Below are 18,528 nucleotides of genomic sequence, written 5' to 3' on the forward strand. Positions count from 1 at the left end.
TAGCTCCAGGCGTAGGCAGTGTCTGAGTCAACAGATTCCAGTCTATACCTTGGGCTTTAGTCACTAAATGATGTAATTAGTCTTGTGTGTGTGGCAAAACTGATTTAAAAGGTTTCCATCTTTTTGCAGCCTTAACAGGTTGTTTTCGTCCTCTCTTCTCAGTTCACCGTTTCCTCAGTAGAGCTGATGGAAGTAATTCTGAAGCTATTCTGTAAACTGAGTCACTGAAATGATCCAAGTTAGAAATTTTAGGGTAGATTTAAAAAATAAAATAAAAATAAAAAAAAATTGATCATTCCAGTGATGTAGTTTTTAGCTCAGCTCCACAAACACTTGGAACAGCACAATTAAGAAGACAGTGAGCTACAACGAGAGAACAGGAACAAGCAGTTGCAGTTGAAGCAGGTGCATGGGAAAATGAAAACATCTTTCTTTCCTTAGAAAAGTACATGAAACCACATCCTCACACACCTCCAAGTGGAATCCATGAAACAGCATACTGAGCTGGCCAGGAGCTGTATAAAAACAACTAACAAGCATTTCAACCGTATGCTCTCAACATTTTCCTCTCTCACTGCTAAGAGGTGTGACCCACCTGTCACAGTCCTGAACTCTCTGATCATTGTCTCTGATCCTCTGATCCATTCTAGGTTGCGGAAGGTTTGGTTACGCTTCTGTTGAAATTGCTCTATTTTGCAGGAATAATTGCTTGGGTCATGCTTCTTCCTTGTGCTGATGCAGAGAATGTGCTTGCGTTTTACTGTGTTTCTTTGACTGTAAGCTCCAGAACAGAGTAGCCAATAGACAGAGTGGTGGCTCCTTGCTCTCCAAAGTCCTTCAGTTCCCATTAGAGGTGTAATAGGACTGGATTCAAAAAAGGAGCAGCGTCTGAAACCAGATACTGGAAATGTTTTGCGCTGTGCAGTTGATTTACACATATGCAGGGTGACCTACTTGCATTTAAATCCAGTCTCAGTGTACCTGTTTAGAGTTGTCTGTGCATGTGCCCATGTAGCATGACTAACTGGGATCTTCTTGATGGTTATCCAGCCCTGCCATTCCAAAGGCCAGATGCCTGAACTGATATTCAGCATTGTGTTATTGTGTTATCTTGCTGCTTTTTTTTAAAAAAAACTCTGAATTCGGCCCCTGGATAGTGTTGAAGTCCTTTAGTGCTTGCAGATGGATTTGAACTTAATGAGAATATCTGTGCAGCTGTATGTGGGGAGAAATTACAAAGTTATAATTTTAATACGTTTTAAATGACAAAGTACACTAAAATAATACTGAATGATGATTTATAACTTTATCTATATAAAAAAGTAAGTATTATTTCAATTGCTGGAAACTCACTGTAAGATAAGTCAAAAAATTAATGTGTTGCATCGATGAGTTTATCCTTTTCTTGACTTTTTATGTATATTTTATTATATGTAATATATATTGTTTGCTAAGCATCCACAGAACACTGGGCTAGGTGGATCTTTGCTCAGATTCATTATGGATGTTCTTATATTTTAATAAAAAAAATACTAATATGAAGAGCCACATTCTTAGCTAGTATAAAGAGGTACAACTTTATTTCAATTTCATTAATAGAGAAGTTTCCCCATAGGGTAGGCTGCAGGCTTGATCACAGTGTTATGAGAGGAATTTATGAGTTTTAAGTCTCTGAATCTGCTACTGACCATCTTTTGAAAGTCATTTCCTCTCTCTGTAAGGTAGGTTTAATAGTGGCTCATTCCATGCTTATGCTGTGATTAATAATTATTAATATTTGTAAAATGAATTGTGTATATATTTACATATTTCAAAGTGATAGACTGAAATTAATTTGTTTAGATGGAAAAATGCATTGATGCATACATGTGGTAACTACAGTTAGCAATGAATGTGCAGAAAGCTAGATGCACAAGTTGAATAAAATTACTATTAAGAAGCATAGTGCTAATGCTAATGGAACATATGGTATATATCACTGCTGCAGATCATAAAGAGACAAGCTAGTATGAATTTATTCTTAGCATTGAATTCTTCAAAAATCTCTTGGTGAATGTTGGCAATTCTATTAAAAATGTTGCATGTTTCTCCAGGTATCTGTAAATTTAAAGCAAGCATTTGTGTGTACTGTATACCCACCAGTGGAGCTGACAAAGGATTCCTTTAGTTAAATCTATCATACACTGAATTTTGAACTACCTTTTAAATACTTAAATTGTCAAGCAAGCATTTTTTACAGGCAAGGTTTCCAGTATGTAATTCCCTAATGTAGGTCAATTAAAGCTATAACACTTTCCTAAATTTGATTCTCTAGATCAAGTGTTTTTTCTAGTTGTACATTTTCCTTCTGTGCATTTATTTCAAACGTTAATAAAGTTTTCATCTACAAAAGGTTTACAACTGACAGAACAAAACTCTTCCTTTTTAAATCATGACAACTACTACTGTTTCTGTCTGCAGGTAGTGGAGGACATGCTAGAGGACGAGGAAGAAGAGGATGACAGAGATGACAAGGTAATTATCTTTCCTAGCACTTGGGTACCTGGGGATGGGAGAATTTAGACATGACACTGTTTTTACAGACAGTTAAAAAAGGAGTTGAAGTGTTTTAGTCCAGAAAATTGGACAGAGCTGTTTATCATCCTAACAATGCTACTGTGTGTTGCAGGAAAGGATAGAGGTCTATAAATCCTGCTGCCTTTTTTTTTTTTTTTTTTTTTTTTTTTTTTTTTTTTTTTTTTTTTGGTCCAGAGCCGGGGCAAATATTTTTTCTGCCGGGAACAAAAATAATTCCACTTGTCTGGAACTTGATAGCTCTTGTGAAGATAACTGCAGTGACAACTGTTTCTGAAGGACAAAAATTTGTCCTGTCTTGAGTATTACAAATAGGGCTGCACTTTAGGGGAAGAATGGTGTAAAAATAGCAACTCCATACTGGTTAAAGACGGGATATTGACATCTATAATTTTCAAAGAATTACTTGGTAGAGGAATGGCTGAAATGTTCTGCACTCTGTATGACATTTAAATAATCACAATTCTCATAGACATCCACTTGATTTGGAGTTGGCAGCGTGGCCCAGCAAGCCAGGAAACTACTGCAGATCATTCAGCTATTTGAGAAAATGCGGTACAGTTTGGAGGCTGCTGGTTGGGTTGAGGTTTGCAACCACAGTAAATAACAGCTCGTTTTCCGCGTCTTGTTGAGCCAAGCTATGGGACTGCTTGGATTGGTTGTCCCCTAGGGAGAGAGAAAGAACCAGAGAAAAGAAATCAGAATGACCTTGTACCACTGAAGCAATGGCTAGCACTGGCAGGACAGCTTTCTGGTGAGACAAGTATAGTGAAGATACCCCTGTTGTTTCTGGTATTTTCATACCAGTAAGATGATATTTGTGAACGAAAAGAGAGGAGAAAAAAAAAAAAGATAATTTTACAACATCTCTGAATTAAAATACAGATGATTTTGGCCTTCACAGATGTTCCCCCACTTCTGTTTTAGTAAAGCAATGATTTTTTTTTTTTTTTGGGAGAGGAGAAAAACAGTGTATCTTAATTTATGCCCTTGACCTTTGTTTCTAGTTGAGATGTACAGTTATATACCACTGTAAGAATTCATATGCTGGCAGCAGCATTTGAAATGTCAGAAAATTCACTGTGATTAGTTAATCCCCTGAATGATTATTTTTCTGTTAGCTAACACCTAAGATTTGAGAGATGATAAAAAAATGAGTATTTTCCTCATTCCATTACCAGTTCAAACATTTTACAGCTGACAGAAAGATATTATGGGAAATTCTTCTATACATCACTTAAATCGTTAGCTACATCATTTCATAATCATCAAACACTGTAGTAACAAACCTCCTTTTACAAAACAGTTATGTGATGGTTTTTAACACTAAATGATATGAGCATACACTTCTGGCAATAAAATATATGATTTATTGCAAAGGTCAGTCATGTAGCTGTGGAGAGCTTGTATTTTAACTCAACATGCTGGCTTTGAATCATCATTTCTCTTCTGATAAACACGGATCTGCCATCCATTTGTGGCCATTTTCTCTTGCTTGTTCCTGCTTTATTATTAGAGCTAGTGCAAGAGTATCATCCCAACAGTATGTGTATTCCTGGAAATTTTAATAACTATGATTAGTTCAAAAGCAATGCTTCACTGCTCGTAGTTTAAGCCAGCCTACTTAGTTACCACTTAGTTGTCCTTGGAAATTGCTTAACAAACTCCATAAAAAGAGAAAATGGGGATAGAGGGCAAAAAAATCCTTATTCTGTGGCTATTAATAGATGCCTAGTAAAACACAGAAACATCACTCTAGGTTTTAATGTTCTGATCCAATGTTTAGCTTTCTGAAATTGATGCCAGATTTCTAACGTTTTTCTAGATACAGTTACCAATGTTGAATAAAAGTGAGTACTTAACATTACCATGTGTATTCAGTGAGCCTTTTTATTGAATATTTAAGAGCTATCTTTCTGTGCAAAAGCTGTTTAGATTGATTTTTGTAAATTCAAAGCCATCTTCATTAATACAATTTATTTGAGTTCTCATAATTTAATATGCTGTCAAAAAACCCATTTGAATGGAAAATCACTTTTTTTTAATAAAAATGTATGGACTACTGTGTACATTCAGTAGTCCTTGGAATGGGCATTATATCGCACTGAGCTAAATTGTAAAACCTAAGTGCATAGTTAGGACTGCTTGTTTTCGGTTAGAATTCTGTTAGGCTGAGTTTTTTTGTTTTTCAGGGTTTTTTGTTTGTTTTTTGGTATACTCAGTCATATGCTGGTAACCACTGCTGTTCTTTTTATATCTGTGTGTCAAAATAGAAGGAGTGCAGTTTTGTATTATTTTAGTTCATATGTGTGTATTTCTAGAGCTTTGTGCAAAACGAAGCTTTGTGAGGAAAGAAATGCACATTTTGTAACACCAGCTGGTAGTGACCTCTGGCTTTTATTATTTCTCTGTTTTTTCATATGGTATAGTAGAAAAGTCAGGTCAATGGGTCTTCTTATGCGATAAAAGTAAAAAGATTAATAAATGTGCCAAAGCCTCACTTTAATTGAAACTGAAGCATATGTTGCAAGTATGTAAAATATGTCCCAGATGTTTGACCATGGCTAGTGTCTTTGCTCTCCCTGATTACCACAAGGCAGCTATTAGTCCTGTAACCTTTGGACTTAATGGTAAATGGGGTATTACATGGCACAAAACTGGAGCACCTGTTTTCCATTCAGTAAAGACCCCTGGCAGGCTTTACCTAAGCCTGTCCACATGTTTTCACTTAGCAGATTGTTGGGCGATTATGAAAAGTGTCTTTCTTTAGAGCCAGCGTAGATATTAGTCACTTACTCGCAGTGAAAGGGCAACCCTTTGGCTACTTGATGAGGTCCGTGTGGGCACCCACTGATGTAGGTTTGGGGATGTGCAATGGAGGACTGCTTCCTGACATCCCTGAATTGCAGAGTTCAGAAGTAATAAATTGAGGATGACAAGTATTTAAATGTATGTATTTAGTAAAAGTAATACATTTTAGTAGTAGCAATTAGTATATTGTTTGCTTCATCAAAATATTCCGGGTTTTATTAACTTTTTTTTTTTTTACCCTATGCTGCAATTAGGGTAGATGGGACTGTAGATTTAAGGTCATAGGATGTTTTTTTAACTGGAGAATACTAACTTTCATCTTCAATTGAAATATGACTAATAAACTAAAGTGGCAAGAATATTTCCTGTTACCTCAGCTATAAACTGGTGTTTAATAGTGGAACAGTGGAATAGTGTTTTTCTAATTTTGTTTCTTGTCATATTATGTCTTTAAGAACTGAAAAAGATGTTGTAGTTTGTTTGGTTCAGGCATTTGTCATAAATTTAATACTAGTGTTTCAAAGAAATAGCATGAGATTCTGCATTCCATATGTTCTGTACTGCTTGCTAAACCTATGCCAACCACAGATTTACAGTTTAATCTGATTTCCCTCTCTTTTGGCTTCCTTCCAAACTCTGGCTTATACAGTATCTTAGCAAATAAGGGTCAGTTAAATTACATGAAGTCAAGTTATCAACAAACTATCAAATGGATTTTTACACAGTTATGTAATAACAATGTAGCGGTCAATATGCATAATCTGTGTATATAATAAAGATTTTTCTTTGTCATTTAAAAAATTTAGATATGCTTTCCACTTAGCTTTATTCTTTGAACAAGTTCCAGATGAGATTTCAGATAATCACAAAGAATTTTGGCTCAGCATTTTGTGAGAAGCACTCAGCATGCCACAGAATCAGGCCAGTGACTAATACTACTATTGCAAATTTAAGTGGAGGAAGATGCACAGTATGGGCACTGTGCTTTTTTAACTTTTTGTTAACGGTAACAACATTTTATTAATACAAAATATTCAAATAGTTTGCACCTTGGGCTACTCTGTCTAGGCTTTCATTATTTGAAAAATTCTTAGCAGGTATCAGTCAATGTTTTGGGGTTTTTTTTTTTTCAAGATAATTTTTATAATAGATAGCTTTTATAATGATAGCTGAGTTGAATTAAAATATATTTTAAAGCTTGTAATCATCTCTGCCAAGAGGTACCAACTTTGTTTTCAAGTCAAGATACGTTTTTAATCTGTCTCAGAAGCATGCCCTGCATTTTCTACCATGAATAGATCATGAGGAGGAAGAAAGATAACTCTGATACAGAATACAAAAATACGGAGTATAAAAGAGAAGATTATAATCCTATGGTACTGGCAATTATTTTCTATAAAATAAATGCCTTACAGAAAACCAATGAAGAAACAGGGAGTGAGTGGAGGGAAAAGAGGAAAAAAAAATACAGAATTTAATGAAGAAAGTGGTAGACTGATCTATACCTTGATTCCACCATTAGATTCTACATGTATAGAGCACCTAATACTAACTGTAAATGTAAAGTCTAATAACAGCTTCCAGTGAAAGCTGTGGCTGCATATAAAAATGCTGTCCTCTAAAAAGTTAGTTAGACTATGTATACCTATCAAACAAACCTACGACAGAACAATCTGGAAAAATATGTAGCTGGAGTGAAGGTGAAACTTCTCGGTGCAGTTTGGCTAAATTTAGTTATTTACATAGGGTGGACATCACTTGATCACTTTACATTGGGCAATAAGGGACATAAGATGTATGTAGTAATCATACCTAATAGGCAGGATGGTGGGGTATACTACTTCAGCCTGTAAACTGGAGTAGCAGCTGATGCTCTTTTCCCGTCATTGGATCATCCTGATTCACAGTCAGGGAGCTCATTTTGTTGGTGCTGCCACGCTGGAATTTGCATGGTCTGTGCAGGCCCATTGCTTCGGTGCTTGCACAAAGTAGCAATTTTCATCCTGCCCAGTATCGGGGGCATCGAATGTGCTTCCTGACCAAGTGGTGTACCTTTGCGATCAGCTAACTTGGAAAGCCTTCCGAGAAGTTTTGTTCTTAGTGAAATCAGACTTCTTTACCCTGATGCAGTTCTGAAATAGTATCAAAATTAGTGGAGTTAAATCAAAATTAGTGGGATCAGAATCTCTGAGAGTTATATCCAAAGTTTGGCACTCAAGGAGATGTGTGTGATGGTCTCTGGGGGACCATGGGTCTATAAACTGTTGAATCAATTACACTCATCCATGTATGTAATTTTTTCACCTGTGACTAATGTAGTATGGTAATGTTCTTCATTTATTAAGTAATCCAAGTATAATTCAATAAATTATTTAATAAAATGATGAATATATCTTAATTATGTTGGCTGTTTCAGAATGTGACACAATTTTGCCCTACATTTTTTCTCTCTCTTTAATATTACTACTTAATGTAACTAAACAGATTGAAGTTCTTTGAGACAAGGAAAAGATTTTGTTTTTACCTACCTACTCAAAAAGTGAGTTTAAAAAATGGAATGTGGTAAAAATATCTGGTCTTTTCTGTGACTTGGGGGAGAAATGGTGAGTATTGAAGGAAACAAGCAAGAACTTTTATTGCTTTGAAACCTCTCTACATATGCAGGCCATTTGGCTTCTTGGTTCCAAAGATGTTCATTTGCGACATAGCTTAAAAAAAACAGCAGGAATGGGCAATTTCTCATTCTCTAACAGAATTTTTTTGCACACAGAGCCCTGAGATCTGGGTTCTGTATTAGCTACCGTGACAAATCTCCTGTGATTGTAAGCAAGACACATAATCACTGATACTTGAGTATTTGTCAGACACCTGAATATCTCTTTAGGGGTTTTTTTGTAGCTTCTCACTTTAGCCTTCCAAAGAACAGCCCAAAATATCTTTCTTAGACACTTTTTGAACTTGTTATCTAGGAACTTCCAGGAAAAAACAGGGCAGTGCAGAGTTCACAATACAGAACAAGTCTTTATCTGAGTCCTACTGAAAGCAGAGGCATTAACCGGTAAGGCACAATTTTGGAAACCCTGAAGACTTGAGATAGTTTGGCATATGTTAGCATGAGGATCAGTGCTGGACGGACCCGGTCCTTGGTAGAGAGACATGCAACTGTTACAGTCCATGTGAATGAAGTATTGGCAGAAGGTGGTGATGTTAAGTGAAGAATACAGTTTTATCGCACACGCAGCAAAATGGATCCCTTCAAAAAGGAAGGCACATCATGGTCTGCATTTTCATTTGAGGTTTGCTGCTGAGGCTCACAGCTCAGCACAACTGAGAATCTACCCTTTGAGCCAAGTATGTGACTTCCACTTCACTGAAATGCTTGTTAAAGTTGTGATTTGAACTACAAAAATTTGGCAGCACAGTTGATGAGGCATTGCTGTGCTTTATGCAGTTGCCATTAGTAAGACATGAGAATATAGGAAAACAAATTGCAGGGGTTTGCAAACAATATGCATATATATATTCTGTGCTGTTTGAAGTATGGGTATGTCAGTAGAAGATTTCTTACTGTTTACTTAATGTTGATTTGGGGATCTGTTTTACATCCAGTAAAGAGGTTGCTGGATAGATCATCCAACTTAAATACAATCCTGACTAAATGAAACTATCACCCACGCCAAAGAATTTAAGTACAAAATTTCCTCTAGATAAATGTGGTATGGAATTACAAAACTGGTATTGTGCAGCAGCATCCACAAGGACAGAACTCAACGTAACAGAAAGCAGAGTCTGCAGCTACTGAGCCTTCATCAGCTAGCAGCCAGAGAAGTAAATTTGGCATAAGTAAAACTTCTGGACAAATGCTGCATATAATTAGCTTCAGTTTGCTTCCTTTTCATTTTGTAGATACGAGTTTTATGCATCTACTGATAATCACTGTAGAAGCTCCAAAGGTGTGGCAATTTACCATGGTAGTTTATCCCCTGAAGGAGTTTACTTCAGAAAGCCTCAAATATACTGGCAGGTACCTGTAGATTCCTAGAGACTTTCCAGTAGGAATTTTGTTTCCAGGTGTTTCAATTGAAACGGTTCTGTACATTTCGAAGCATAAGTGCAGGGAAGAATATATTGCTTTTCAATATAGAAAAGAATGTTTTTGTCAGTATCTGCCTCCTCTACAGTGGTTAGCAGAGACTTGAGAATAACCAGACAGACAGGTGACTGCTACGTGAAGGATGAGGCTCTCCTAATTCCTGTGAAACTCTATCCACATTTGGACAGTTTGAGGCCTGCTGGGAGGTCAGAGGTGGGGGGAGAGAAAGCATTTTGCAAATGTTCATTAGAAATTTGCTGAAGCTGAATAGCTAAATGCCCAGCCATTTGTAATGTTCTTGGTGAACGCACATGTGCTGTTGCTGCTGAGCAAGTGAACGCACTCCCTTCGGGTGAGGTGGGGGAAGGCTGCTCCTGGCTGGTTTGGATTCAGATGAGGGCAAGCACTGGAAGTGATAGCTGGGGGGCCTCACCTCTCTTTGGATTTACTGACTTTTCTGTTGACTCACGTGCCAAGGGCACAGTTATCCCACCGTGAGCGCTGTGGGAGAGCTGCTGAGACAAAGAGCCTGAGGGAATGAGAACTGGCACTGGCAAAACAGGAGACTGGGCTACAAAGGAAAGGCAGAGAGAGAGCTTTGACAGGGAGCAGGCGAAGGTCTGCCATCAGGTGGGCAAAGATGTGGGCAAGGAGCTGGAGGGGTGAGGATCCTGAGGCAAGAGAGGGGCCACGAAGCCTCCGACTGAGATGTGCTGAGGGAATGGAGGTTAAGAGAGACTGCCGGCATTGAGACAATGCCAGGGAAACCTAGGAATGACTCAGAAAGCAACTGGAAAGGAGGCAAGGGCGTAAGAACGGATGGAAAAGATAGCAGCAGCTGAGCAGAGAAGCCTGGTTGGTAGAGAGAGAGTCTAACCACATAAGAACAAGGAATTGGCGCATGTATGCAAGAGGATACATTAAAGTTGCATGGGTGCATCTAAATGCATGGGTGCAGACACAGCTGAGCTCACTGTGAGCAAAGCAGGTCAGCTCTGCCACAGAAGCTGTGACTGCTCAGCCCTGCAGAGAGACTGAGTGAAGGAGCTTGGGCACGGTGCCAGGCTGTACGCTGTCTTGGCAGTTCAGCACAGAGGCAGAACACAGAAAACTCATGTCTGTCTGCAAGCATCCATGCAGAGCTAACCTTGAATCTGACATATGTTAAAGTTATTGGCTTTGCCATCTCCGTGACATTTTTAATGTAGCTTTGGTGTACAATTTAAATATACTTGAAAATTAGAATTTGTGACATATGGAAAAACAATACAGTTGTTTTAGCACTCTGGCTTAGTATTAAATGTGACATAAGGATTGGGGTGGTATCTGTATTATCTGCCTGATCAGTAAATGCATGTTTGACTGGTTTGGGAACAGATGAGGTAATACGATAGGTTAACATACAGCTGTAGCAGTCCGTTAATGTAATGTTTTTATTGACTGTCTAACTGAGTAACTACACTGGGTGTTCGGTTTGCTTGTCACAGTGCTTAGTGCCTGGGGTAGTTGAGCAAGTTACTTTTCCACTGGGCTGACCTCCAGGTTCCACAGTCTTTCAATCAGACTCCTCAGATTTCATACACGGGCAATTCCTTTCCTTTTCTAATGGGCTGTATTAAAGAAAATGTGTCACCTTTTGCACCATGTGATACTAAATCAGATCAGAATTCATGCATAGTTATGTCAGTGGAAATCTAATATTACAGGTCTGCTTATCTCAAGATAGCACATGGAGAAGTAAACTTGCACAATTGACAGATTTACTTGATTCCACAGATAAGTTATTTGTAAGTAATTGAGCAGAAGAATGAATGTGGATTATTTTCATACATTTCAAAAAACATATGAGGGGGAAAAGTTCTTAAAATATTTAAGTATTGTTTCTTTCCTCTTTCTCCTGTTTTCCTTTGCTGCCCTGCCCCCCCCCTTTAATCTTTTGTTAGTTTGCTCAAGTCCTAAAGTAATAAAGACCAGGATGGGGAAAACAGATTTTACGTTAACAAGCTGTTAACTGTTCCTTTCTGGTTTTCTTTAATAGTGTGAAAAAGTGAAAACGCCATTGGTAATAGGAAGCTTTCTTGAAATCAGAAAGAGTAGCTTAAGATCAATTGCTCAGCAAATAATGCTTTTTTAGTATTTTACACTAAAGAACTTTGCAATTGCATCTACCTTTGGTGTGCATGACACTGCTTGGTTATCCCTTTAATGCATGGCGTTAACTGTGATTTAAAGTCAAGTGCAGAAAAGTTCTTTTTTGGCCTTTAATTATGGTTTGATCAAAATGTTAAACACCAGTAGCTGTGGGGAAAAAGTAGATATTATTCCTGTGCAATACCTTCTCTCCTGCTACTTAGGAGGTTGATTTATCGTTGGACTGTTTAGGAGGGGAATTTGAAATTAATGTGTATGTGTGTGTACACCAGAGCATTGTCTTGTCTATTCTGTGAAGTCCCAGGGCTGCTTTCCTTTCCACTTCGAAAGAACAAATGCTGCCTGAATATTTTAGATCAATACATAGCATATATTGAAGATCAAGAAACAGTTTAGTCAGCTATTTTCTGAAGTATAATATACACCCATGCATTTTGATAGAGGAATGTTTTGCATAGTAATAGTTGTGGTTTCTGGACACGCCATTAAAAAGCAAGATCTTATAGTCTGTTCAGGGAGGATTTAAAGTTGCATTATCAGAAATTATATTATATAGTGTTATAGCTCAAGAGCAAATTTGTTACTAAATTTTTAAAAACATTTATTATGCAGTGTAATCCTTTTTTCCCATCGTCTTCAGGATGTATTGATTCAGAAAGAACGTGTTCTAACACAATGATTTTTTTTAAAAAAAAGTTCTATGCTGAATTTTGGAGTCTTAGTGCATGAATATGGAAATAGCATTTCCTGTAAATGCTAAAGTTCCTTTTTTCCTCCAGTGAAATTTTGTTACTATGTTTCAAACTTGTCAGAGTATTCACATGGCAGCTGTATATAGTCCATAGCTTTTTATTGGTTTGCAAATCAATAATCTGTAAATTAGGAGAGGGACTACAGTGGCTTAGTAAAAGTTGATTTTAAATAAGACTGAAGGTGTTTTTCAGAAGAATTTAAACAAGAATTCAATTAATAGTGTTTAAGGGAAGAAACAGCCCACCAAGCAAACAAAGGTCACTTTAAGATTTGTAATACTAATCTTTTGAAGACACTGTGTTTGAGGAGTCTGGATCTTACCTCTGTAAGCAGAGACCGTTAGAAACCCCTGTTTCTTGAGGTTCCTTGCCTTCGACAGGAAAATACGGCAGTATTAGTATTAGTACTGTGTCTTCCTCTGATGCCGATCAGACTTAAGGGATTGTTCATTCGTTGACCTTATTCAAACCCCACGCCCCCAAAGAAAAAAAAAAACACTCAGGTATTCACTCAGGAGCTGAGCGTTTCTGCTTGTATCTTTGATTTTTGTGATCCCTTGAGCTTTGACTATCATCTTTAACTGTCACTTCTTTCTTCTGCTCTCGGGCCTTTCAGATCCTTTGATTTTATATCTGCTTTTTCAGTGACTCATCTCAGTTAGGACAGTGGTATTGGGTGACAGGTCTACTGAGACCCCCCCAAGAAGACAGAACTATACATGATATATGTAGATCCACTCCTAATTAGTGTTGTTTACCAAATCTTCAGACAGCCCTTGCCTTCAACCCTCTCTGCAAATTCAATCATGCAGTGACTTTCTAGCCAACAGATCGAGGAAGGGCACCTCACGCTGTTGAAGCCTCCCCCAAAAATTCTATGAGAAACTGTCCAGTAGCTCGTAGTCCAGGTGAGCAAGGCCGTGCCTACCGATGTGGTCACACTCCTGCAGCCCTTTCTTGAGAGAGAAATAGGGAAAGTTCAGCGTATCTGTATCTCCAAATTACGGTTCTGTAAAAGAGGTTTCATATATACTCAGTCACCACAGGTAAGTATAATCTGTTGGATATTGAAGAAATATCATTTGCTAAAAGCATGTCGGAATTAAAATGCAAGGAAAGGTAAAACATTCTGTAAGATTTGTTGTGGTATGTAGAACGTAGCCTGGTATTTCTTCAGATAACCAAATCAGAGTAAATCTAAAAAGTAGAGGAGGGTTTTTGGAATTTTTTAAAATTTTTCCTACCAATACAATATTTATTTTTTATTGTCAGAACAGTGGAAGAAACCTCATTACCCCCATCCCAAATCTTAAGATTTTTGCTGTGCAATTCATGTGTTGATGCCAGTGATTCAGGTCCTCAAATAGGATATTGAATTATCTTTTTTTTCTTTTAAAATTTGATAGGAAAAAAAAAGCTTTAGTATTGTGCTTTTAGATCATAAACAAATGGAAGTACATCAATGTCACAGCAAAGTTTTACAGGTATTTTTCTTCATTCTCATTTTAATACTAAATATGAACATTTTAATGTGTGATTTCAGTTTGATTGTTAACATTCGTAAGTCTTCTCATGTGTCCAGAACTCAAATGGTGAAAGAAAGGTCTTTCTCTTCTGTCTCTTTTCCTTAAACATTTCTTCTGCTGCCTATTTCCAATGCATTGGCTAGGCAGAGTTCCAAACCCCAGGAGATAGTAAGTCTATGAATGGTGTCATTTGTCAAAAATATTAATAGTTCTAGGAAATTACAGTTTGATAAGGAGCAGCACGGTTGACTTTTATTTAAGCAAGTACAAGGGGAGTGAGTCAGAGGAAAAAGGCTGGCAAAGGGAGAAAGGAAAAAAGAAAGAAAATGGCTGTATACTTTGTGTTTCCCTTAGATATGTGGGGACAATCAATGAAATCCCAAGCAAATTTCCTGCAGGACTCTGCATTTCTAGAGCATTTCAGCTGTATAGATATAATTTGGATAAACTCTATCTGTAAGACAATAAACACACAGCAACTTGGAATTTGTGGCCAAGTACATAGAATTCAGTACATTAGAGATTATTTTTCACCCCACAAAATACATTAAAATTCAGAAAACCAAAGTGATATATGTTAATTCACAGTTCTTCTGGGTGGAAAAGAATTCAGAAATACCCTGTGTCTGTGTAGGTCCATGAGATGCTACTTCAAAATCCAAGGTTAAAACAAACCTATAGTGAAAACGGAGAAGAAGAATTTGACCAAACTAGATGATATAGTCGATTGGAGCTTTCTATGGGAAGAGGTAAGGAGAGCAGAAAGGGGATAAATTAAGCAGCACAAAGGAACAAATTAAAGGGCACAAAGGGAATAAAAAGAGATTTCTACTAATTTAACAATGATTAAAAAAAAAAAAGTCAGAGAAACAATATATACCCCTACTATATGAGGAGGGAAATTAAAGTAATTATTTGAAATCAACCTGATATTGGACATCCTTTAAAAATGTTTTCAGGAACAGAAAATGGGAAAAAATAGCAGTTACAAAGGAGACATGATACATTTCTAGAGACTGTTTTGAGGAAATAGTGATGCTTAGACTAGTAAGGGAATTATCCAACAATCTTACTGTTCTACTGACATTTATTTTTCAAAACTCATGGCAAAATAAGAAAGTGCTGAAAGAACTGAGAAAAACATACTGTACTTCCCATTTTCAGAAATGAAGAGGAGATTAATCCTGATAATTACTTTTTCTTTTCTTTTTTTCTCTTCCCTCTTTTGTCCTTGGTCAAATAATACACCGGACTTGAAGAGAAAGAAAAGTGGCCAAACATGTAGGATTATTCCCATGTTCAGGTACAGAAACTCACAGGGCTCCACGATGAGGGCTCTATAGATTTTGATGCAAATACAGTGAGATTTTGGGGAACCCTTGGGATGTTTGATATAAATGAGCACTGTATATTGTGTGTGCTGCCCAAAGTAAAATGCACTTACTTATTTAAAAGCCTCAAAATATTTGCAGATAATGAGGTTTACCATGCCTGTCGTCACTATTACAATTCAAATCTACATGCATGCTTCCATATGAAAACACCTGATGACTATTTTTAAACAAAATGGTCCCAAGAATCAGTATTAGGTGTTGGAAACCTAAAAAATGCTTTCTCATTCAATTTTGTTTTCCTATATTCATTACTCCGCTCTCTTACAGATTGTTTCTGTACTTACTGTCAGCTTCCCCGTAAGACAAAGAGAGTTAGAGGAATTAGTTTACATTCACACTTTCAACCTGAAAAACATCCAGAAAATGTAATGCTCTCCTTTAAGAAATTATTTTAAAAAATAAAATCAAATTGCCTGCAGTCAAGGGGATTTTACCCTACATAAAAAGAGATGTCACCATGGTGTTACTAAAATATTCCTTCTCCCCCCATAAGAGGCACCTAAGCTATAGTTGGTGAGTTGGGGGGCGGCTGTCTGTCCGTCCCCCACCATGGGCACTTGCTGCTCAAGTGCCCTGTGTGGGAGAGGAGAGTTTGGGATAAATGCTAGGCTGGTTCCCGGAGGCTGTTTACAAGGAAGAGACTTGTAATGGCTTCCAGGGAATCAAAAAGGGTGTATTTTCTCAAGGATATAACTAAACAGAAATCCTGTTAGAATTATGCTCTTGCAATATCCCACTTTGCTTTTCCTTCGTCTGCTGTTGAGCTCAGTCAAGGATGCAGAGCACTCCAACACGCCTCCTCCACCTTGACATCTTTAGCATCACTCTTTCCCTTTAGAGATGGCAATACCTTGCAGACTTTTTATACATTCCTGGGCACTATCAATATCATTCTTCAGAGCTGTAACCTAACAAAAGCATAAAAGTCTGCAAGGAGAATTGTGTTTTGCAGAAGCTTAGCCAGAGCCCTCTGTATGCTAGATAGATTACCTTCTCTTGGTACTTTCAAATGTTTTTGTACTTGGGAAATCTTTCTTTTCTTCCTTCTCCCTCCTCATCTCATGTACAATTCTTCCTACCTTTACGCTTTAGGAGGAAACTGGAACTGTGATTAGATATACTAAATTACCTGTACTAAAAACTATATATAATTTGCAGTTAAGTCATCCCTGTCATTTTACAGATTTAGATTTCTCTTTAAACCACTTAAATTGCAGCTGATTTTTTTTATATTTTTATTGAAAGTAACATTCATAGTAACAATGAGGAAAATTGAATGTGTGAATGAAATTAAAACATATTGCTTCCTAATAATATTCCAAATGAGTAATTCGGGTCTTTCCTTTAATAATACAAATCCTTCCTAATTAAGATACTTCTGTTTTGATCCATAATTTTAGATAAGATGGGGAGGGGAAAGCTCAATACAACAGCTCCGAAGTGATAATATCACTGGAATCAGCCAAGAGACTATGCCGCATAAGCAGAAAATAAAAAAAAGTTAAAGAAATGAACATACGGAAGGGTGGGTTAAATAATAGCTTCTTGCCATGGTACAGATCTCAGCTGCTTTGGAGCTGGGACTGCATGTAATGACACAGTCCTCTACACAGGGGTGTCCTGATACTGCGAGGGGCTTTGAGGCATTTGCAGTATACCCCTAAGAGTGCAACATGGCAACAGCTAGGAAAGGTAGAGTCCCCCTGTGAAATGTCTATTAAAAAAAGAAAAGGCAAGAAGGTCAGCTACTGTTTCATACTAATTTTCTGAGAAATGGTGCCCGTTTTCCTCTCGTTTAACTAGGCTCGCTTTGTTATCTCGTGTGCTCAAAGATGACTGTTAGCTCACTATCCAGTGTGCTTTTGCTGTCTTCACCCAGCTGCTGTGATGTAGCTAACTGCATTTCTGCCCCCTGCTCTAAGGTGAGCTCCTTCTCGGAGGCTGCTGGTGCCACCCGGCTCTGCTGTGACAGCCCCCCTCCCTTTCCTAGAACAAACAACAAAAAAAGTCTTAATAACGATGGTTGTTATTATTAATTATTGATATTATTAATATTATTACTTATTAATATTAATGCTCGCACGAATCGAGCGCTTGATCCCCCTGCCTGCGGTGGGGCGCGGTGGCGGATGAAGCCCATGAAGGGCCCGTTGGGCGGTGCCGGCTGCGGTTGCCAAGGGCACTTCCTCGCATCCCCTTCGCATGAGCATAGCGCCGTGCGGGGATTTCCCAGGTGCTTCCAGGTACCGCAGACCAGCGCTTTGCTCCCTACCCGCTTCTGTAGTCTGCGCTCCGGTGTTTTTGAATAAGCCTTGTTAGCAAATTCCCTCCCTTTCTCTCTCCCGTAACACTACATTAGTATTTTCTACTGCATACATTAATATTTTCCACTGCGCAGGAATCAAAAGCACTAAAGTCAATACAAAGGGAATGAAATTTCTGGGCCGAGGCAATGATTTCGCTGAGGTGATACAGTATGATGCCATGTGGGAGCTGTAAGCTCAGGACTAGTGGCTTCTCCAAAGCTTGGAGTCATTGTGAAAGTAAAGCTCGATGCCTTAGGATGAAAAAAAATTGTTACTAAATTTTGAGGCATTGACTGGAAGGAACTGATTTTTTAAGCTCTTCCATCATATAAACAAATATAAATAAAATCCAAATAATCATAATCAAAAAAATCATATGAATAATATCCAAAACAAAAAAAATGCTATCATATTTTTGTATATAACATGGGGGTTCTTAGGAGAGGTGATTTTTGGTTTGAAAATGAGTGGAAGATATTCTGATCTCCTTCCCCCTAGCCCCTCAAGAATGGTGAATAATCTCGTAAGTGTTTTATTTTCATACATAATATTGTACAACCATAATCAAAATGGTACTAAAATAAATAAATATAGTCAATACAGTCTATTTCAAAGCATGAATTTGCGGACTTTAAGAGAAGGAAACAAAATAGCTCTTAGGATACAACTTTCAGTGTAAGCGATTGATTAATGAGCATGTCATTCGTTCTCTTAACCCCAGTTTCCTTAATTGAAAAAAACAGATAAAATTAACCATTTATTCTGCTGGGGTGGGAATGGTTATCCAAAAACTTTTCAAGTTTTTTCCTACTAGAAGAAATCAGTGCCAGAGCTGGAAGATATTTATATGACCATCTTTATTTAGCAAGTCTACTGGAAGTTCTGATTTCTCTGTGTGGAGAATTTGAAAGAGGAGACTTG

The 18,528-nt window shown here is 37.6% G+C and overlaps 1 protein-coding gene across 4 annotated transcripts in view; it reads left to right on the forward strand.

Moving 5' to 3' along the window:
* Positions 1–18,528, forward strand: part of LOC112980278 (multiple C2 and transmembrane domain-containing protein 1) — a 286,913-nt gene that overhangs the window by 244,522 nt on the left and 23,863 nt on the right. For all 4 annotated transcript variants that reach the window (XM_064499933.1, XM_064499935.1, XM_064499934.1 and 1 more), the window contains one exon: positions 2,461–2,514. In XM_064499933.1, the coding sequence (XP_064356003.1) occupies positions 2,461–2,514 (54 nt within the window). The remainder of the gene's footprint in view (positions 1–2,460; positions 2,515–18,528) is intronic.

The sequence above is a fragment of the Dromaius novaehollandiae genome, chromosome W (assembly GCF_036370855.1).
Source record: "Dromaius novaehollandiae isolate bDroNov1 chromosome W, bDroNov1.hap1, whole genome shotgun sequence".
Classification (NCBI taxonomy): Eukaryota; Metazoa; Chordata; class Aves; order Casuariiformes; family Dromaiidae; genus Dromaius; species Dromaius novaehollandiae.